This window comes from Borostomias antarcticus, assembly GCF_949987555.1.
Source record: "Borostomias antarcticus genome assembly, chromosome: 13".
NCBI lineage: Eukaryota > Metazoa > Chordata > Actinopteri > Stomiiformes > Stomiidae > Borostomias > Borostomias antarcticus.
Window position 1 is genome coordinate 9,055,298 of NC_140246.1, and position 22,292 is coordinate 9,077,589.

The 22,292-nt window shown below is 42.5% G+C and overlaps 2 protein-coding genes across 2 annotated transcripts; one reads left to right on the top strand and one right to left on the bottom strand.

Annotated features, from left to right (window-relative positions):
• Positions 1-2,496: 2,496 nt before the first annotated feature.
• acot18 (acyl-CoA thioesterase 18) lies at positions 2,497-10,800 on the bottom strand. The gene is made up of 10 exons (XM_084447561.1): positions 10,531-10,800; positions 7,283-7,382; positions 6,979-7,169; positions 6,352-6,515; positions 6,018-6,137; positions 5,804-5,886; positions 5,316-5,409; positions 3,327-3,407; positions 3,116-3,257; positions 2,497-2,992 (listed from the first exon to the last, which is right to left on the bottom strand). Exons 1-10 carry the CDS (start codon positions 10,718-10,720, stop codon positions 2,859-2,861), a joined length of 1,299 nt encoding a protein of 432 aa, XP_084303687.1. The 5' UTR covers positions 10,721-10,800; the 3' UTR covers positions 2,497-2,858.
• A 3,383-nt stretch (positions 10,801-14,183) lies between these two features.
• LOC311317076 (E3 ubiquitin-protein ligase TRIM21-like) lies at positions 14,184-19,269 on the top strand. The gene is made up of 2 exons (XM_084448080.1): positions 14,184-14,320; positions 17,338-19,269. Exon 2 carries the CDS (start codon positions 17,340-17,342, stop codon positions 18,987-18,989), a length of 1,650 nt encoding a protein of 549 aa, XP_084304206.1. The 5' UTR covers positions 14,184-14,320; positions 17,338-17,339; the 3' UTR covers positions 18,990-19,269.
• The last annotated feature ends 3,023 nt before the right edge of the window (positions 19,270-22,292 follow it).

The following is a 22,292-nucleotide window of genomic DNA, read 5'->3' on the forward strand; positions in this document are numbered from 1 at the left end:
TCCCCAAGCTGTGTGAGTGTGAATGAGAGACAGAGCGTTGTCTTCTAGGCTCGGCTACGCAGGAGATGGCGAGCCCCCAACTTCTCCTCCCAAGCGCTCCGCGCTCCCACCCCTCTCACCAAGGCGCAGCGCGCTCTGGAGAAGTGCGTGAACCCGCAAAAAAAAAAACAAATCCTGTACGTATACAGTCATTTAGCAAATACTGTAATTTTGTGAATGAAATGAGAATGAAAACTGGACTAAAGTTAATATTTTTAGAGGTGCTGTTGGAGACCTACCGATGGGCTTAATCTGCGGGAATAATTGCCAAGGTAAAATATTAATTTAGAAGGTGATCATTTATTTTCCCACCATACTGAGACATCTGGCACAGCCGTAGCTGGCAGAACAGTTCGCAGTTATTATAGGCCCTACGTATAAACTCAAATGATGTTTTCTGACCGTCCTCAGCAGCTGGGAAGCCTTGAGTAATCACTTTATGTCAAACACAGAGCTCTTCAGTCTCTCACACTCAGTCAAGAGAGGACAGGGATGGTCTGATTTAGCAAGATGATAGCCTACACATGACAGTCCCAGTCAGGCAGTTTTCTGTAGACCTGTATCCTCAGAAGACGGAAGCACATGCATGCATTAGACCGTTATGGCTAATAGCTATATCAGAGAGACGGTGTTACAGTTAATCAATCTATAAACTGCCTCCCACACTGTAGGTTACATTCCACTTTTACTGATAGTCGCATTCTTCCACCAAGATTTCCTGTTGGACAGACTCGGTTCTGTTTGGTTAATGGAAGGATAAACTGAGAGGCGGCTGTGGCTCAGGGGGCAGAGCGGGTCGTCCAATGATCGGCGGTTCAAGTCCCAGCTCCTCCTGTCCACATGTCGAAGTGTCCTTTGGCAAGACACTGTACCCCAAATTGCTTCCAATGAGAGCAGGCTTGCATGCAAAGACATATTACCTACCAGGCCCAGGGGCCCTTTCTTGTGGAATAGTCAAAGGGCTTATAGTCATTCATGTCAATAATAAGTCACAAGAAATAAACTATCATGATACTTTTTAAATGAGTGTTTATCTGTAGTACTTTAGAGGGGCCGAGTACTCCATGCAATATGGGGCCTTCAACTGTTTTGGGCCCATAGTTGAGAAATCCAAAAAGCAAGTCCTCCCCACTAGGCCTATAGGTCTCTCGAGTCAAAACCGAGCTGGATAAAGCTGCTTTTATTGTGAGATTTATCTAAGTATCTTCAAATTGGATTTGGATGCCGTCTCATTGGGCAAATTCAAAAAAGCGATAAATGAAATGGGGGGGGGGGGGGCTTTACATGTCTGTGCCCAGGGGCCCAACATTTCATAATCCGTCTATGCTTGCATGGCAGCTGCTGCCACTGGTGTGTGAATGTATGTGTGAATGGGTGAATGAGAGAGGCCGTTGTAAAGCGCTTTGGATAAAAGCGCTGTAGGTGCAGTCTATTTACTGTGCTCGACATGCTCTATGATGAGCATACATTACCCTCCAGTGGTACTTAAAGGAACTGCAGAGGAAAAAGTAAACTCTATAACCAATCATCTAGTAGTTTATTATTACAAATATCAGAACATAATCAATTCCTTTTCAACCATTACATAGAATCATTCAGCTGAGTGTTGGGGTAATCATACAGCAAGGCACAGTGGATATGGGCCAATAAGATGCACAGTCAAAAGACAGAGATTGAGGTTACAAGGGATTCACATTGGTCCTCTGCTATTCTACAGCAGTTGTGTCCATAACTCTGCCTTGTCTCATCCAACCATTCAGCTCACATATTACAGTACGACTTTTAACATATGAACCTAAAACCAATATTAACCTTCAGGTGTGCAAACTCATCAGGGGTGAAAAATATTACAAAGATGCGAACTCCCTAGCCCCCCTAGGGCCCCCAGGGGCATGCCCACCCGGAAGACATTTTTTAAAATATCAACTTAAAGGACAATGCTCGTTTTTGACAACCTGGACCTTATTTACGACATATTATAAGACGTTTGACTCACCGAGATCACTTTGGTGTAGTTCGGAGGCATGTAGAAGAAATTAAAAATCCAGCGCGAGCCAGTATATCCATGTAATGGCGGTGGTCGGGGCACTTAGAATGCAGTTTCTAAAAATCTATTTTCTGCCGCGAAACGGTTGTTTTCATCAATCTGTCTTTATGAATCGCTAGTTGTGCTTACATAGAGCATAGGCCTGTTGTGGTTTTTCACATGCCTCTGTAATATGATCTTTAGAAACGTCTTTAGACACGAAATAGCTTCCTCACTTGCTCCAGCGCGCATGCGCACAGCGTGCTGGAGCAACGATTGTACCATATTCTCCAGTGGTACTTTGAGGACCTGCAGAGGAAAAAAGGACACACACTCTACACCTCTATAACCATCTTGTAGTTTATTATTACAATTATTACAAAAACATATAAATTCCTTTTTAATCATGAAATAGAAACAGTCATCTGAGTGTTGAGGTAGTCATACAGCAAGGCACAGTGGATATGGGCCGATAAGTTACACAATACAAAGACTGATAGATGTTACAAGGGATTCACATTGGTCCTCTGCTATTCTACAGCAGTTGTGTCCATAACTCTGCCTTGTCTCATCCAACCATTCAGCCTACATATTACAGTAGTATTTTTAACACATTAACCTACAAGACCTATATTAAAAAGACAGGTTTGGAATTTAGAATTATAAGGCTACCAACCAAATTCCAAACCTGTCCTTTAACCTTTGTTTCATGTACAATACTTGATCCTACTATCAGTTCTTCGGGGCCGACAGGATGTGACCTTGGAATCTTCTAGGCCTACAGGATGTGACCTCACAATCTGGCTGAAGGGACATGGGAGTTGTGGCTGGGGACGAGGTGTCGCCGTAGAAACTCTAGGATCTTTTCCCAAGAGTCTTCCTGTGCGTCGGCGTGGGGTTTTGTTCGTCCTCCCCACAACATTACCACTGTGACACACACACACACACACCACACCCATCACACACACAGTAATTAACTACTATGCAAGCTGAACTACCCTCAAGAGTATGACTGCGTGAATTTGTGCACAGATACTGCATTACATTCACCTTTTTCTCTTGTTGTTTGCACTAAGAAGTTGCTGGCTCTGAATAAGGGTGTGTAGGGAGGTTCGATGAGGTGTCCAGCGTCAGGATAGGAGAGTGTGGTCAGCAGGTGCTCATTCCCCGCCTCACGCATCATCTTAGCCATCTGAAGGTCAGAGGTCATTTAAGGGACTGTGTGTTGGGGACTTGGGTGTGTATGTTTGTGTGTACTTACATCCTCAGCGGACTCCACCGTGGCCCAGTTCTGATCATCCTCACCAACGACCAACAGCAACGGACATGTTATGCTGCCCACCTAACAGAGCACTTCGTAATCAGTAAGATAACATTGGCCTTCATTTACTAAACGAATGCCGCCTTCATTTACTAAACGAATGCCAAAAGGCATTTGTTTGGGGAGAAGAAGAAGGTAGGAGAATAATCCTTACAATTTAAATAGGGCCTCGCACCGCCCTAGGCCCGAGCAACTGGCGGTGCGAGGCCCTATTGAAATTGTAAGGATTATTATTCTCCCTTCTCCTACCTTCTCCTTCTTCCCAAACAAATGCCTTTTTGGCGGCCTAAACATCGATGAAAACGCATGAAACTTTGCAGATACGTCAGTCCCGGTGAAAAATTGTATATTTCATGGGTGACGGAAATGGGCATGGCAAAACGGCACAAGAGCGCCCCCTGGAAAATTTTAAATGGCGAGCCCCACCTTTCAGTTTGATGTAGGCAAACGAAATTCGGTGGGCATATGTAGTTCATCGAGACACACAAATGTATCTTGGAGCTATACCCTACATCCAACAGGAAGTCAGCCATTTTGCTCTTAATGTGCCATTTTTTCCTTGTTTTTCCATTTCCATGCCTCGTACTTTAACAAACTCCTACTACAGATTTCATCCGATCAACTTCATATTCGGTCAGCTTCATCTTAAGACCTTTGTGATCAAAAGTTATAAAAAAAATTAGTTTTCACCAAACACCCTTGCCGTGGTGCCCCGCCAAATTTTGACATTTCGCTATAAAACAGGAAGTCCTCATAACTCCTCCATACATTATCCAATTTGTCCGATATTTCTAACGCTTCATGAAGGTTCTGTTACTCCAAATTGCTCATGCTTAATGAAGGTCGCATCTTGAAAACATCTGTGCGTCAGTATTGCGTCATACCTACAGCGCCACCTACTGGTGAAACAGGAAGTCCTCATAACTCCTACATAGGTTTTCCGATTTACTCCAAATTGCTCAGGGTTGATGAAGGTCGCATCCTGAACACATCTGTGCGTCAGCATTGAGTCATACTTATAGTGCCACCTACTGCTTACAGGAAGTCCTCATAACTCCTACATACATTATCCAATTTACCCCAAATTGCTCACGTTTGATGAATGTCGCGTCCTGAACACATCTGTAGGTCAATATTGAGTCATACTTATAGCGCCGCCTACAGGTCAAGCAGGAAGTCATAACTCCTACATACATTGTCCGATTTACACACATTTCTCACGCTTCATCAAGGTACCGTCCTGAACACATCTATGCGTCGGTATGGAGTCACGCTTAGAGCGCCACCTACTGGTGACAGGAAGTTTCTCTCAGTATTGGACACCAAAATGGCACACCCTTTAATGGCGCTGCACCCCGACACGCGTGGGGTGCGAGGGCCCGCTCACTGCTGCTTGCAGCCCTAGTTATTATTATTACTATAAATCCTCAAACTGACAGCAATGTGCAGTGGTATTTGGATAGCCTACACATAGGAATCTGCCCAGCTCACACGCTGTCTGATTGTGTATTTACATGTGTGAACAACCCCTTAAAATAAAATTGTAAAATGCAAGATGGTTTTCCGGGATCTTTATGGGAAGAGCCATTACTGGATGAGAGTCAGAGAAATTTCTAATTTTGGCCGTATTCCTTATCTCCTTGCCGTACTACAGGGACGAGGCCAGACTATGTAGGCGGGTGATAATTAAATGACAATTGTTTTCATCCACACCGCCCGAAGAGGAGGTGGGATGTGTGCGATTGTTTGAGTAAGAAAATGTGTGAGTGAATGTTTGATAGAACACATGTAGACGCTGTTGTACCATAATTTCTGTGCTCGGATCTGCGCTCCTTTGATAAATGAGTGTGTGCATGTTTATGTGTGTGTGCGCGTGTGTATCTTTGTGTGCGTGTTTGTGAGAGGGTGAGTGAGTGAGTTTGTACTTACGTCCACCTTCATTTCTGGGTCAGAGGGGATGGGCAAGATGGTGTCTCTTGTGATGAGACGCCCCTTTTCATCTACTCGTTTCTTGTGCTTGTTCCTGACAACAGAGCATGATGAAAACACCCGTCACTTATAGCCTAAGTGAAGTATCACTGCGCCTTAAATTAATCAGCCATTCACATACGATTTTAAAGGGGTACAGTCATGTTTGTTTCAATTGATATTATTTGGATAATAATGGATAAATTGGATAAAATCGTCAGTGTAGCCATGTTCTACAGTATATATGGGAAATACTGCAGCAAAACCTCAAAGTCACTTAGTCACCTTTGAAGTCCAGTGATGTTACCCTTTGATGTTTTGCAGTGTATTTTCCATATACTGGGCTGCACTGCCTGTGATTTTAGAAAGACATACATATATATACAAATAATATCAACTGAAACAAGCATGATTGTGCCCCTTTAATGAATGAGGGTCCTCAGACTCACTTGTTTATCCCCTCAAGCACAACCAAGAGGGACTTGTTGACGGGGTGGACGTGGCTCCCGCTGATGCACACACAGCAACGGGCCTAAAACAGGGATGATGTCGGCCAACATGTTAAACATGCATTAAATATGACGTATCAACAGCGTATGGTCATTAGTTTATATATATATATATATATACATATATATATATGTATATTAGAGGGGAACTCACATTGGCAACTTTGGAGTATGCGATCATAGAGAGGGCCACTGACGTTCCAAGGGACAAACCAAACAGTGCAACCCGGTCCTTCAACACCAGGGGGTGCTCTTGCACAATCTTGAACGCTAACTGCACATCACAGCAGAGAGAGAAGGGGAAATAAGACGGTTGTCACTGGAAGCTGAAGTGGCTTACATCACTCTGGTGAGGAGGCCATAAACCCATGGTGGGACTGGGTGAAGGTTTAAAGGGTGGACTGCACTCCCCCTGTGTCCTTACATAACTATATATAACTTGTAGTCCACACTGGTAGCAAGGGATAGAGAGAGAGAGAGAGAGGCACCTCAAAGTAGTTGAAATCGAGATCAAGGCTTCTAAGCTCATCAGTTGAAAGGTACTCCAGCGCCATGGAAACAAAGCCATGTGACGCTAGAAGGGCAGATCGGTACTCCACCAGCCCGCCTCCCCCTCCCCACATGTCCAACACCCCAGGGAAGGGTCCAGGACCTGAGAGAGAGGGACAGAGAGAGAGAGAGACAGAGAGAAAGATCAAACTATGAATAGTGCATTTGGAACACTGCGGAACAGCAAACAAAATCCCCAAGGCGATCAAACTGCTATATGACCCTAAAACAGAGAATGCAAATGGGTAAACTATCTCATGATAACTGTTACGATTTCCATTGCTTGTTCCGTTTCAACAATTTATATTCTAATGATTGTGTTTCATATAAAATTGATGTATGGAAATATTTACTAAAGTATCACAATGCAAATAAATCCATTTGAACTTGAATTTTAGAGAGAGACAGAAAAAGAGACAAAGGGAGATACCGTAGATAGAGAGAAGATGCCGTAGATAAAGAGAAGGTGGGATGTGTGCGATTGTTTGAGTAAGAAAATGTGCGGGCATGAGCGACGCCAACATAGGTGTAGGCCTACTGTATGCAGTGGCCATGTACTTTGCTACCTGGTGGTAAAAACAGGGTTCCTTTGACTCCATTCTCCCTGATGTCAATCCTGCGTACACCGGGCGCCAGGTACCATCGCTCTGTAGCCACTGACGCCAGCGCAGGACGCTCACTGAAGCCCTCAGAGACATGCCCTTCATACACAGAGATGAGAACAACCATGGGAATGAGGACATCCTTCTTCCTCAACCTGAGAGAGGAAGAAAGGAGAGAGAGAGAGAGAGTTACAACTTCTATCAGCAACTGACAACTTCTACAACTTCAACAGCAAGTAGGTTTTTCCATGCAGGTGTAAATGATTACCTGAGGCCTGTTCGACTGCCTGGAACTGGCTTCATGCTCCACAGCAGACCCATGGGCTCCGTACCCTCATATGTGCCTCCAGCACTGGCATCCTCAGCCACTACACAAATTGCATCAAATAAGGTTAGCCTACGATAGTGACGGTGTAAGTTTAGAGTAAAGACACGGCAGCCTAAACTACAGGGACTTCTATCTTGTTAACTGCCAAGCTCTCTGGGGGGGCTTTTAACTTTTTAGGCCTGGGCCACACGTACATGGATATTTAAGTGGATTTTTTCGTCCTCGTTTAAAAAAATAACTCTGCCCACACCATAAAAATATCTCTGACCATACGAACAGTAGCCTCGTGTCACCAGTCTCTCCTCGGGGAGAAGAGCCTGGTGTCTTAAGCCCGCCCCTTCTTCCGGCTCAAGCCTGTAGAGCCCGCCTCCTACTTCCGCTTGCTTTATTTTTCCTTAACCGGTAGTTCTCCTCGCATCTTCTTTTACAATTTTCATCGGTGTTATGCCTGGTGATGCCATCGCAAATATTATCTACTCTAAACTTCACCATGTGCAGCCTACAGTAAAAAACATTACAACAACTGTTCTTCTTCCAGTCCAGACCGGAAGATTATACGATGCGTCATCGCGCTTCCGCTCTAGACCGGCGAAACAACTGCGAACGAGACAGGCCCCAGACTATACGAACAGCCAAAACCCATGGAGGTATACCAAAACCGAACACGATCGCCCCTAAAGCCTGCAATGCCATGCCAGGCCAGTAGGTAGCGATAAGCAAAATGTAAAATACCGTAGAAGAACATTATGAGCATGCGCAGCCAGTTGTACTCAAACGGTGGCAGACTCAAGACGTGAACAGAGCACTCTTTGAAACAGACAGAAAAAAGTACAAAACAGACAGAAAAATAATGGCTAAGAATAATACATGGATGTATTAATAGAACATTAATAGGAATAATACGGTACATTTCCGCCATTGTTGTTTTTGAAAACCGTTTTGCTTCAATGCGTATGCGCGAACGGCTTGACCCTTGACGTCATTGCATCAACACCGTTTGAAGGAGTAGTCGAAAATCATGTTTAGCCCTGTTTTAAGGTTACTTATGATCATATACAATGGTTCAGATCAAAAAGTTGACAAAACTAGCACTTTTGATAAAGTCTGATAATTGCTCTACCACCGTTTTGGTCATACAATGGATGTGGGTGGGCACCTTGAAAAATCATTCAAAAAACATGTTAAACTCAATTTCAAAGACAAGAAACTCACCGAGGTGTTAGTTGGCGTTCTGACATATAATTCGCCATAAAGTAAGATTCTAGTTCATCTGGAAAGGGTTTCTTAATTATTTAGTATAGAACTATTTAGTTGCAGCACACGTGTGTAAACTTCCGCAAACTAGGTAGCCTAGCAACATAAACAGTAGCTACTGTAAGTAGTTCCACTTCCTGAATCCCCTCTGCGGATTGATCTACACATCTACAACGGTCGCTTCAATACAAGTCAATGGATTTCATAAAATTATCAATAAAACCCTACAGGATTCATACTTCGCGCGAATTTGATGTCAGAACACCAACGGACACCAATTACCCCCTCGGTGAGCTTCTTGTCTTTGAAATCGAGAATTTAACATGTTTTTGAATGATTTTTCAAGGTGTCCACCCACATCCATTGTATGACATAAACGTAGAGCAATTATCAACTTTCTCTAAAGTGCTAGTTGTCAACTTTTTGATCTGAACCATTGTATATGATCATAACTAACCTTAAAACAGGGCTAAACATGATTTTCCCTTGGCTACTCCTTTAATCTAACCACACGGATCCACTCAATCGGATATTTCTTCACTTTTTTACCCGTTTAAAGAAATCTCTGATTGAGTGGGTGAAATCAACGTGTTCGTGTGGTTGAGAGGCCCAATTGGACAAAAGAATGTGCGTTTAGAAATAAATCGTGTAGCCTACGTGTGGTCCAGGAATCAACACCTGTCCTTAGAGCAGTGTTGCCAACTCTTCAGTAAGGGAAGTAGCTATTGGCTGTCCCAGAAGTCGCTAGAAGTAGCTAGATGGAGGGGGGGGGGGGTGAAAATACAAACAAACTATTTACATATTTACAAACTTTTTTTAATTTTTTGCTGTATGACATAAGCTTTTTTTTAATTTTATTATTTTTATTTTTTTACAGTGCAACCCTAGTAGCCTACATCAGCCATGTGATGATGATGGGCATGGAACAAACAATCAAACTATTTACTTATTTATAAACTTGTTTTTTTGTTGCTGTATAACATTTGCTTTTTTCTTTTAAACAACGTAGGTCTGTAAACCTAAAGAATAACGGAAAAAATATAGCCTACATGGCTTAATTAAAACTTAACCTAACGTCACCAGTATCTAGGTAAACTAGCCGTTTCTGACAATATCATTGGTTGTTGCGAAAGGGATCCCAGGTCGTGAAGGCAGCACAAAAAAAAAGTTTTCTCTCGTCGTGACTCGTGAGCATGGATGTATTAATAGAATGAGTGAGCTGAGCTTGCTTCCTTGTCAACACAATAATAGGCTCTGTGCACCAGCTCCACTACTTCCTGAAAGTCACTTGGCACCTTTATTTCCTGTCCTATATGATTGGATTAAGTGATTAATCAGGTGTGCGGCAGACCCAGCGCACACCTGATTAATCACTTAATCCAATCATATTGGACAGGAAATAAAGAAGCCAAGTGACTTTCAGGAAGTAGTAAAGCTGGTGCACAGAGCCTATTCCCCAAATGACCAGAAAAAGTAGCTAGATTTGTCGCTAGTCGCTTTTCATGAAATAAGTTGCCAGGGGGGTCTGGAAAGTCGCTAAATCTAGCGACAAAGTCGCTAAGTTGGCATCACTGCCTTAGAGAAATGTAATTAAAGGACAATGCTCGTTTTACTAGCGATTCAAGACAGATTGATGAAAACAACCGTTTCGCGGCAGAAAATAGATTTTTAGAAACTGCATTCTAAGTGCCCCGACCACCGCCATTACATGGATATACTGGCTCGCGCTGGATTTTAAATTTCTTCTACATGCCTCCGAACTACACCAAAGTGATCTCGGTGAGTCAAACGTCTTATAATATGTCGTAAATAAGGTCCACGTTGTCAAAAACGAGCATTGTCCTTTAAGCCCAATGTAGGCTGTAGAAGACAAGTTAATTCGTTTGTCAGAGGCACCGCTGGAGGTCGCCTGCTGTCCCCGTCAAAAACCTCACCTGTCACCGTGCCTCGGTGGTCGCTAACGTAGTGACCGAAACCCTCCCAGTAGTCCTTGTCCTCAGAGTAATGGTAGGACCTCAGGGTCACCGCGAGCCCCGGGAGTAGATTTCTCACCACGACCTGAAACCTCTCATCCACGAGCCCCCGCGTGGGCTGCACGGAGAGGAGAGGGAATGTCCCAGCCATGCTGAACGAGGATGGCCACCTGTAGAGAGAGGTCCACGTGTAGGCTAACTTAGCAGGCTAGTACTGTAGTTGGCAACTGTATTTGGCTTTGACGTTACGGTAGGATACAAAGGAACAGAAATGTCAGGTTAAAAGTCCAACTGAAACCAAAGAGTATGGAATGCCAAGAGGGGATACTATTTATTCTGTTATGGATATGCCCAGCTGCTGCATTGGGCCTCTAAGGAAACAAGGGCTACATTTCAACCAGACATCCAGTGAAACCAGGTAGTCAAAATAACTCACCTGATATAAAATGGACACCGCAAACGCGGGCATTTTTGAGGATGTCCTCAGTCCAGTCCGTACGCTTAATAATGCCGATTTCGTCTGTCTTCCTCTGCTACTGTTTCAAGAATGCGCACACATACTTGTGCTGACTAGGCTGTAAAAGGGTCTATAAAATCAAATATGACCCCAAAAATGTCAAATATGACCCACACTCGTTACATAACTTCTATAACATTTTGTTTTGATGTTTTGGGACCACTGCCTCTTGTGGTAGCAACAATAGAACTGCAGGTCAACAACGACAACAGCAAGGGAGGGAAGGAGCGACAAATAGGATTCCCTCTTCTTGGTGTGTCGGCTTACAGCCAACACACAAAAAGTGATGTCCGCCCACCAGACTTGAGCTCCCAAAATACTTAATATACACAACCATAAGTTTGTTATTGTCAAGCAGATTTTATTTTATTTTATAAATCAAATCAAATCAAATCTGCTTGACAATAACAAACGTATGGTTTTGAGTCCATTACTGCAGAACACCTAAAGTATACCAGATAGGCTTTGTCCACTGCTTGCCATGTGTCTAACTGGCTTCATTGTTCATGGTGTCCTTCCAGATTCTATTATGTCTCTACTGTTGGTGCCTTACCTTAAAGATAAGGCTGGTAGACCCAAATAACATTGTATGGCAGTATGACAAAGAACATTAAACATAAATATAAAAAAGTAATGTCATGATCAGGCACCAACAGTAGAGACATAATAGAATCTGGAAGGACACCATGAACAATGAAGCCAGTGAGACACATGGCAAGCAGTGGACAAAGCCTATCTGGTACTGTATAGGTATAGGTATAGGTACTGCATTTGTAACGCGCTCCCCATCCAGTTGTTACACTGGCCCGGAGCACCATTCACACACCAATGGCAGCAGCTGCCATGTAAGGTATACTTTAGGTGTTCTGCAGTAATGGAGTCAAAACCATAAGTTTGTTATCGTCAAGCAGGTTGAGTGTGTGTGTGTGTGTGGGGGGGGGGGGGGTCATAAAAATGCATGCCAGTTAATGCAGCTCACAGACTGAGCCAGGAGAGGTGGAGTATCAAGAGTCTGTTTCTGTATATTTCACCATGCCTTTACATATCGGTTTAATTTCCTTTTCCAGACTATTCTATGCAGTGTGCAGGCCTACTTGCCCAGCTAAGTCCAAACTATTTAAACCATAACCCACAATTGCTAGGCTATATTTTCTCGTTAGAAATACATAATGACCTTATTAGATCATACCAATGGTCAAGCCGGGGTATGGATAGAGAAAGCCATTGATTTTTGGAAAAGACTACAGTTGAATACTATACAGTGTGGATTGAAGGCTGGCCAGTTGGTGAAAAAACGTAAAAGTATGGCAGCTATACAGTATAGGCTACAACTTAGTGAGACGAATGATGCATTGTATGCTACAGCAGAAGTAATAATAAAAAAGATAACGACAATCGTCGAGTGAAGATTTCTTTATTTCAGGCCGAGAGACGGAGTGGGAGACAGAGGAAAACATTTCCTTATCAATGCAGACCGGGTGAAAAATAGCACAGACATTTAACACAGGGGTATAGCTGATTAATCAAGCTTAATGACCAACTAGACTATTATCTGGAATTGTGACATGCTGTAGGGCAATGTGGTGCTGGCTTTCTAGACAACTATGTTATCGCTGGTTCAAAATAATCCTAAAGCTAGTATTAATGCTGACGAGCTGATAATATAATGTTAGCCTAATTGCTAATATAGGCAGCTGACGTTATTAGCCTAGCAAAGACAGAACCAGCACACAAAATAATGTTACTCACAAATCAATAAAAGTCTCTCCCAATTACAGTAGGCTATCGATCATCTGGTCGATGTTTAGATTGCAAACATAATGTCCTTCACACCAGGTAGCGGGTAGTCTACAATGTAAACTAGCAGGAACTGTAAACTGTATTACAGTTTTTACACTAGTAAACTGTATAGCTAACACTGACAGGTCTAGTAAGCTTCAATTTCTACACTTCTGAACAAGTTAAACAAACAATTACATGACAGGGTCATTTGTGAACAACTAACATTAGCTAGCTAGCTTATTTAGCTAGCACTGGCAGTTCCAGTGAATTTCAATTTCTACACTTTTGTGAACATGTTAAACAAACAATAACCTGTCAGAATCTTTGAGGAACTGGTGAAAGATGAGCTCTGGACATGTTCTCTGATAGTTCTGACAATTTATTGCAGAACACTGTTTTCGTTTTTCCACAGCTGATTTTGTAGTCTTCATGTTGACCTGATTGAATGAAATCTGCAGCAGTCCATAGTGGCGGAAACGCTACGCGAGCGCCTACTTCAGGCGGGTGCCAAAAATGAACCTAAGTGTCCCCTCTTGGAATTGCATACTCTTTGGTTTGAGATGATTTAACTTCCGTAGTTTTACGTATTTCCGACTCAAACAGGCTGGGGCAGAGGAATTTGATTGGAACGTTGACAAGCGGGCGGATTATAACAATTTTAGAGTGAGAGATGCGATAGACAAAGTCAGATAGAGGCAAATTAGAGACCGACAGCTTTAGAAAGAGAGAGAGAGAACCTGTTAATACTCCAAACACTTTTGGTTTAGTTTGTTCTTTGACAAATGGTGATTTTGCACATTAACCAATCATATGTGTGTAATTTAACGTTTGGTTTAACTTATCTTGGGAAAATGTAGTCCCAGACACGACCATCTTGTTTCTACACAGGTGTATCTATTTGTCTGATTGGCTCTACTGCATAGAATCCTATGCAATCAGACGAATAGATACACCTGTGTAGAAACAAGATGGTCATGTCTGGGACAACATTTTCCCAAGCCCTATTGGTTTGTGTTAAAGTGTGACTTTTGATGCATATGGACCTATGCATACCCGTCTGATATCCTAAATGTCATTATCATACGAGCGTCTTACATGCTTTGAATATCCACAATGTGTCCACCGATTAGGCTAAAAATACTAAACAATTGAAATGCGTCTCTCCTTAGACGTTTTTTTTTTTTAGATAGTCATGTAAAGAGTTAACTTTGCTATTGAGAGACGAGGACGATCTATGTAGGGGGAGGAGCACCGTAGGTTACCAACCACTCGGCAATGAAAAAAGTTGAACTATAGTTGCGGGGCGAAAGGCGTGCTGAGAAATCTGTACAGATTTCAGGACAGTAATAGGCCTATCTAAAAAAACGTTAATACAAAATATTTATTTTGTATTTTGGAAGTATCTTTTGGTACTAAAGACAGAACCAACTAGACCTATACAAATACCAACAAGTGAGTACAAGGACGAAACTTGAGAAGTGGGGTGGAGAGGTCTGATGTCACTTTGTAGGCTAAAAAGTTGCCTACATTTTCCCGTCATATTACTATGTAGCCTAGTCCAAAATGCAAATAAGAAAAATGGTCTTTGTTTAACAGAGACGCACAGAATAGAGTGGCCTACGTTTTGTTCTGAAAGTTAAAATACATAATTCAAGATGGGTTTTGTGAATTTTGAAGCCCTTAGGGCCTATTTATTATTTTTATTTTGGGGGGGAGGGTACAGATCAACACTTGGTACACCATCTGCGTCATGGCATTAGTTCCAAAACATCTGTTCTCTTCTTGTTGCTTAACACATCCAAGCAAACATCTGGTAGAACAGACCAGATTTGGTGGTAGACATTCAAGAAGAGAAAAAGAAATTACTAGGAAAAAAACTAGAAATGGTGCTCAGAGAGCACATACCTCTGCTCCTGACTGCATTTTGTGGCTCTATGCAAGTCACAATTGAAGGGATTCTAAATTGGCCCATGCTAGACCCCTCCACTTCCCAAATCCTTCAATTTCTGTGAGGAATAAGCCCCAGACCTCTTTCCTCTCTACCCTCAAATCTATATGTGACTGCCTTATTGCCATTTTGCACATAGTTTCCAGCCATTCGTTGTATAAGTAGAAGAGAGGAGCGGAGGCCAAGTGTCTCCGATTTAGGACTACTCTACAGCCAGTTGTCGTAGCCAATTGTAACCATTATCTCATATGATTAGACATTCTGATGTTCTCTGGTAGCAATCCCAAAAGACAAAGTCCTGGGGGTTTAATCAATGGTAACATCAACATCCTATTCAAGGAAGCAATATTATCTCACATGCATACTGTTTTCTCACAATAATATAATACTTATCTAAGGTCCCAGCCTCCTTACCACATATCCAGCAGACATCATTGTCCCAGTTTAGCCAGTTTACATGGTCCCGTAGCTTCTATTGGTAATCTTATAATGAATAAGTTGTGATTGTATTTCACGTGAGCATTTATGCCAAAATGCAACAAGTTTATCCTAGGCATCTATCACAATTTCCTCACCAACATTCATTTCCCAACAGCTTTTGAGGCCTTCTAATCGCAGTGTGTGCTTCCCTAATATGCTCATAAAATGCCCCCCCTTTTTAATCCACGTTATATGGAATAACTGCTGAATTCTAGTTTGTTGATTCAGTTTAGATTTTACAGTGCCAATATACAGTGCCTGAATTCTGAATTGTCTAAATTATATGATTTCTTCAAAGAATCTCATTCCTTCATTCCAAACTAGATCTCTGAGGAGATGCATTTCTGACCTAACCCATTTTTCCCACATGACTGCCTTCTTTCCTATCAGACGTTTCTTATTGTACAGTACCATATGGATGCTTAAACCGTGAGATATGGACTAGATTTCATAATGCGCCATTTTCCAAGATTCCTTGGTGCTATTTTCCAAGTCTCCTTGGCAAAAGAGAACACTGGGTTCCTAAATGATATTGCTCTTCCCATTTGAGTCAGAAAAGCCTCTAGGGAGTATAAAAGTTGAATGATCCTTACTGAAGCAGGAGCCTGGTCTGGAGGGACGTTCATTTTAGAATGAAAGTAGAGAGAGTAGGCATAATGGTACCAGTCAGTCCTTGAAAGCGCTAAACCCCCCTTTTCTGTGAAGGTCACCGCGGCCGGGTATCGCAGGGCATATTCGATCTTATGTTTTTGCAGCATCCGCCTCACCTTATCATATTTCTTGCGTTTCTCTTGTATATTCGGTGCATAGTCTTGGAAGGAGTAGATCCTAGAGTTTCTTCACCTCACCTTCTTCTTTCTTGCTGTTGCTAGCACCGCAGATTGAGTTCACTGATTTTGAGATGGGTTACGAGTAAAATAATGACTATTTTGGACATCTTCAATCACAAGACAAATTAAATTGCACAGTGATATATCTTTTTCAGAGAGTTTTAACAAATTGTCTAGGCCCCTCTCCTCATATGCGACCATCTTGGGTGAGCGTACCACATGAATCCAGCCCTTAGTTAATGTCAATGTTGTTGGGATATGCTAACCATTTTTGAAACTGGACTGGACACACAAGACCATGTATTCTCCTGCGGTTTACATGCATCAGCCTGAGTTAGCACTAGAAATCATGGGATTTCCCAAATTGAATAAATACCATAAGCACAAAACTGCCTGGCTAGCTCTATTTGCTGTAACTAAGATATCTTCTGAAAAACATATTTTCCATGGACAGATTTATCCAAACTACTAGGTACACAAACGTTTTTAAGCTAGCCCAGCAACAATGGCGGCATGCCAGACATTTAACTCATGTACAGTAGTCCAATTTCAATAATGGTTAGCATATTGCAATAACATCGACATCAGAAGCAACTAGGGCTTAAACATTTACAAAACTTAAATTCAATTATTTATTTTAACATAACATACTCTATTCTCTGAGGCTCTGTTAAACACGGACCTTATTTTCATCATTTTGGCAAATCCCACTCATTTTTCCCATATGGATTTTGGATTACATCCCATAATGAGTGTGAGAGGAGAGGGGAGGGGGAGTTGGAAGGGGAACTGGGGCGCTGTTTCCTTGTGGTCTTAGTGTGTGCGGTTTCTCTATTTTTTTCAGGTAATGTTAGAGTTCAGACTGTAAAAAGTGTATGGGGGGGGGCAATACATCCATGGGGGACACAAACAGGATTTTGAAAAGAGGGGGAGTGGAAATACACCCATGAGTGAGTAGAGAAATTTACACCAAAAGAATGTCCACTGAGTTTTGGTCATGTAACATTGAATGGCTGAATTATGGACGGATGGAATTACTATTTTTAGTTTGTTCTGGACTGGCTACATGAATGTAGCATGTTTAAGTAATATTCTCTAAAGGTCGGGCTAGTAACTCAATATTTGATGTTGCATACCAGGAAATGGTTTAACATCATGGTTTAACTTTTGTTCTGTCCAGATATTTATGGTTTCACCTTTGCTCTGTCCAGGTATGGCCACACCTAGCAGTCTCCTGTCTGAGGAGCAGTTCCTCTGCTCCATCTGTCTGGATGTGTTCACTCAACCTGTCACTATTCCATGTGGACACAACTTCTGCATGGCCTGTATCAGGAAATACTGGGACAGCTATCGTTGTCTGTGTCCCATGTGTAAAGAAAACTTCTACCATAGACCTAAACTTCGCATCAATTATTTCATCGCTGAGATGGCTGCCAAGTTCAAGAAGTCAGTTCAGGTGAAAGCTTCAGGTTCAGACCAACACCCTGCTAAACCTGGAGAAGTGTCATGTGACATCTGCACTGGGATGAAGCTACAGGCCCTCAAGTCCTGCCTGGTGTGTCTGACCTCCTTCTGTGAGACTCATCTGGAGCCTCATCATATAGCCCTGTCCCTGAAGAGACATAAGCTGATCGACCCTGTGGAGAACCTGGAGGACAGGATGTGTAAGGAGCATGAGAGACTCCTAGAGCTGTTCTGTAGGACTGACCAGACATATGTGTGTCAGTTCTGTACTGAGACAGACCATAAGACCCATGACACCGTCCCTCTAGAGGAGGAGTGTAGAGAGAGGAAGTCTCAACTGGGGAAGACTGCAGGAAAAGTACAGCAGATGATCCAGGAGAGACTGGAGAAGGTTCAGAAGATCAAGCTCTCAGTAGAGACCATGAAGATAAACACTAAAAAAGAGATATCAGACAGTGTGGAAATCGTCAGTGTGCTGGTGAGCTCCATTGAGAGAAGCCAGGCTGAACTCATCAGGGTGATTGAGGAGAAGCAGAAAGTTGCAGAGAAACAGGCTGAAGGGTTCGTCAAAGATCTGGAGAAGGAAATCACAGAGTTACAGAGAAGAAGCACTGATCTGGAGCTGCTCTCACACACCGAGGACCACCTGCTCTTCCTCCAGAGCTTCCCATCCCTGAGCACCCCTCCGCCCACCAAGGACTGGTCTGAGATCAGGGTCCACACTGGAAGTGATCTGATTGTGGGGATGGCTGTGTCTCATCTGGAGGAGACACTGAGGAACGAGACGGAGAAGCTGTCTGGAGTCAAGCTGAAGATGATGCAGCAGTATGCTACGGAAGTGACTCTGGACCCTGATACAGCCAACTCCTGGCTCATCCTGTCTGAGGATAGGAAACAAGTGAGACATGGAGACATTAACAACAAGCTCCCTGACAACCCAGAGAGGTTTAATCTCACTCTCAGTGTCCTGGGAATGCAGGGATTCTCCTCAGGGAGGTTCTATTATGAGGTGCAGGTTAAGGGGAAGACTCACAGGGAATTAGGAGTGGCCAGAGAGTCCATCAACAGGAAGGGGAACACCACATGGAGCCCTATGGCTGGACTCTGGACCATACACCAGACAGGTAGCAATGAATACCAGGCTGACCCTGATGCACCCCTCTCCCTCAGAGAAAAGCCCCAGAAGGTGGGGGTGTTTGTGGATTATGAGGAGGGTCAGGTCTCCTTCTACAATGTGGAGGCCAGGTCTCATATCTACTCTTTCACTGACTGCACCTTCACTGAGAAACTCTATCCACTCTTCAACCCTTGTCTTAATGATAAAGGTAAAAACTCTGCCCCCCTGATCATCACTCCTGTCAACCTGTCAAGTATAACTGAATATACTATTACTGTATAACTGAATACTGCTCTTTAGGGATAAGTTATAATTGTATATCTTATAAGCATTATGCACCATGTCATTGATGTGGTAATCAAAACTATGTGGTGCTTCCTTATATGGCACTCTTTTACCTTTTGGGGGTATTGATTATATTTTCTATAGTGATAATACATATGTGGAGAAATCACTTGCAGTGGTTTCGAGTTGAGTGGCAAATACTGTGAGTGTCAACTACTACTACAGCAACCGGTGCGTGTGCACCATTACCCGAGTGAAACTCTGTTGAATGCGACATTACAACGAACTTGAAGCATATCACTGGCAAAAGAAAAAGTGTAACGTTTACTACCATGAATGACATTGCTACATTGCAACACTGAAACGAAGCGCTTATGGAGCTGGCTTACGTTATCTTACTGCTTTGAGTGTGTCTATTGAGTGGCCCAGACAGGTTAAGAGGCCTATTTTATTTAAATATATAATTATATAATTATTGGAATTAAGAATTTATAGAAAATGAACAGTTAATTGTTAATGAATCCTTCACTTCTAGTCTATATACTACTTATTACAGGAGGTAGAGAGACTGACAGAAGTCTGACAGATGAATGTAATCTTGTTCCCAGGCTTTCTCACCTCCGTAGAGGTTACTGTGCGTAGTGTGAGTGGCAGTTGAGCCAGGAAAAGAACAACCGTCAGACGAGCTGGTACAGTACTTCATTATTAAACTATTATTAACTAATTAAATGTTATTACTTACTACAGTAGCGGCAGGTCTGCAACACAAGCAGTCAGAAACACACTTAAAAACTACTATAGTGGTCCCCAGTCTGTTCTAATCATGGATTGATAGTTCATCAGTAACTACTCATTAACTAATCATTGGTTCCTCAGTAACTACTATAGTAGTCCTCAGTCTGTTCTCTAGTTCCTCTGTAACTATACTATAGTAGGTTAGTCCTCATCAGTAACTAGACTACTCATAAACTAATCCCAGAGTTAATCAGTAACTCATTAACTAATCATTGGTTCCTCATTAGTTACTCAGTTACTAGGCTACTCATTTTTTGTGTACCTTATTGTGAAGTGTTACTGACTCATCCCCATTTTTGGGGTCCAGACCTTTGAATCCGCCCACTCCACCGAGTAGACTGATTCTGAAGATGGAAATGGAGTGTAATGAATGGGCAATTATGTCTGATATCAAGCAAGTTATCTTTAGGATGGAAGAACAAAATAGGTAGTTTTGTCAAACGAGCCTCGTAAATCCTCGTAAATCGTGGTCACAGAGCGCCCCTTGTGATGTGAGCCATGAAGTGTATAAAAGGGGGTCAGCGCCACCCTCAGGCATATCTTCAGGTCAGATCACTCTGAAACACCAACCATGCCCCGCAGACGCATAAGAGCTACCTGCCCCGTCCGCAGGAGATGCAGGGCGAAGAGGAGCAGTAGCCTATGCGCAGACGCGGAGGCAGAAAGAGACGTTAGACCGGCAAGCTCCAGTCTCTGAATTTATTTCAATAAACGTTTGAGATTTTTTAATAAATTCTCTATTCTTCAGTCTCTCATTCATAGAACCCATTATGGAAGATACGTTGTCTGTAGTTTATATAGACTATAGGCCATAGGGTGGCGCTAGAGTGCTGTGTATAGCAGACAGCAGAGATGGGATAGAGGAGAAGAATTTATAGAAAATAAGTGAATCGTTAATAAATCTTTCGCTTCTAGCCTATCTACTACTTATTACATGAGCTATAGAGACTGACAGAAGTATGACAGATGAATGTGATCTCGTTCCCTGACTTTCTCATGCTCCAAAGGGTATCAGATATGTAGGCTATGCTACATTTCTGGAAGTAGATTTTGATAATAATATTCCAATGATTTATCATTAACCCCCCGCTTTGTTGTGTTAGTGTGAGGATGTTAAATTCAGTATATTTCTGTTAATGAAAACTAGATAACAAAAACCCTGACAGATTGCTTGACACGCCTTGAATAGACTACAGTATCACGGTCATAAAGAGTAATCCATCCCTCGCAGGCCTAGTCGCATTCTTACCTGTTTTTTTTGTATGTATGTTTGTTTTTATTTCTCTTGCTCTTTATGGGAAAAAAACTCTCTGGAAGAAAAATGTCAATCATGAGTGTCTCTCTTTCCTCAAACCGTGTTTCTGTAGATTTATGCAGCTGTGATGGAAGACCGTGTTTTCAAAAAGCCTGCCAATACTGCACTCCCCAGGTCTTGAGAGAGACTCTTTCCTCAGCTTTCTGCTCACACTCCAGTCTCTCGTGACGAATTAGAGTCGTATTGTTTTACAATGGAAACATACAATATCAAACATTTAATTTCTCTGATAAGACGGTGAGAGAGAGGTTACCCTGACCCAGAGTTCCGTCGGCAGGGAATTTATTTCAGATCATATTTCAAAAGGGAATTTGAGGGCGAATCATTGCTGTAGACAATATAGACATCCATGGTTGGTGGTGCGTTTCATACCTTCCTCTTGTGCCAATCATAACTCAGACATGCTGACATAGCCTACTCGTTGATGACTGGCGCCCGCACAGGAAACTGCTTGCCTCAGGACAGTCTGATCAGATTATGGAGGATATCGTAATCACGGTATCATCAGCGATGGACTGGGATCCACAGACAGGTGATGAGAGATGAGTGTGTGTTAAACTGGGTGATCAACTGGATACACATGATATCCAAAAGGCAACATTCCCTGAAGTTTTATATGTGAAGATGGAGCAATAGGAGAATAGGCCTACACCGTGGATGCGTTAAGGAGGTCCTAGGACTTGGACGGTGGACCCCGTTCCAGGCAACGTGGTTTCTTATTACATTTTCTCTTGTTCCATTTTTTCTTTACAGAATCGGGTATTTAAATGTAAATTGTGGTATAAATTTGATGCCACTTTGTTTTAGGCAACACGTGTCTACCACATGTTATACTCTTCCCCAATCTCATTTATTCAGTGTTCTCTTCTGCCAAAATCTCCCTCTGCCCCTAAAGCCAGAAAATAACGACGCTGAAGTTAGAACCCGTTTCTCAGAACCCGTTTGGAATTAACCGGTCCACCTTAAAAAAAGGTTCAAATCGGGATTGAATCAAGATTAAAAGAAAACTACCCAAAATGTCACAGGTTCTATACTACACAGTGGTAGTAGAAGCCTCCCGGTCTGACTCGTGGAGTTTCACGAGTTTCTGATGTGGCATTTCAAAATAAAAGCCTTCTAAAGTCTCAGAAACTGGTTAAATCAGGATTAAATCAGGATTAAAAGAACTACCCAAGATGCCACGGGTTCTA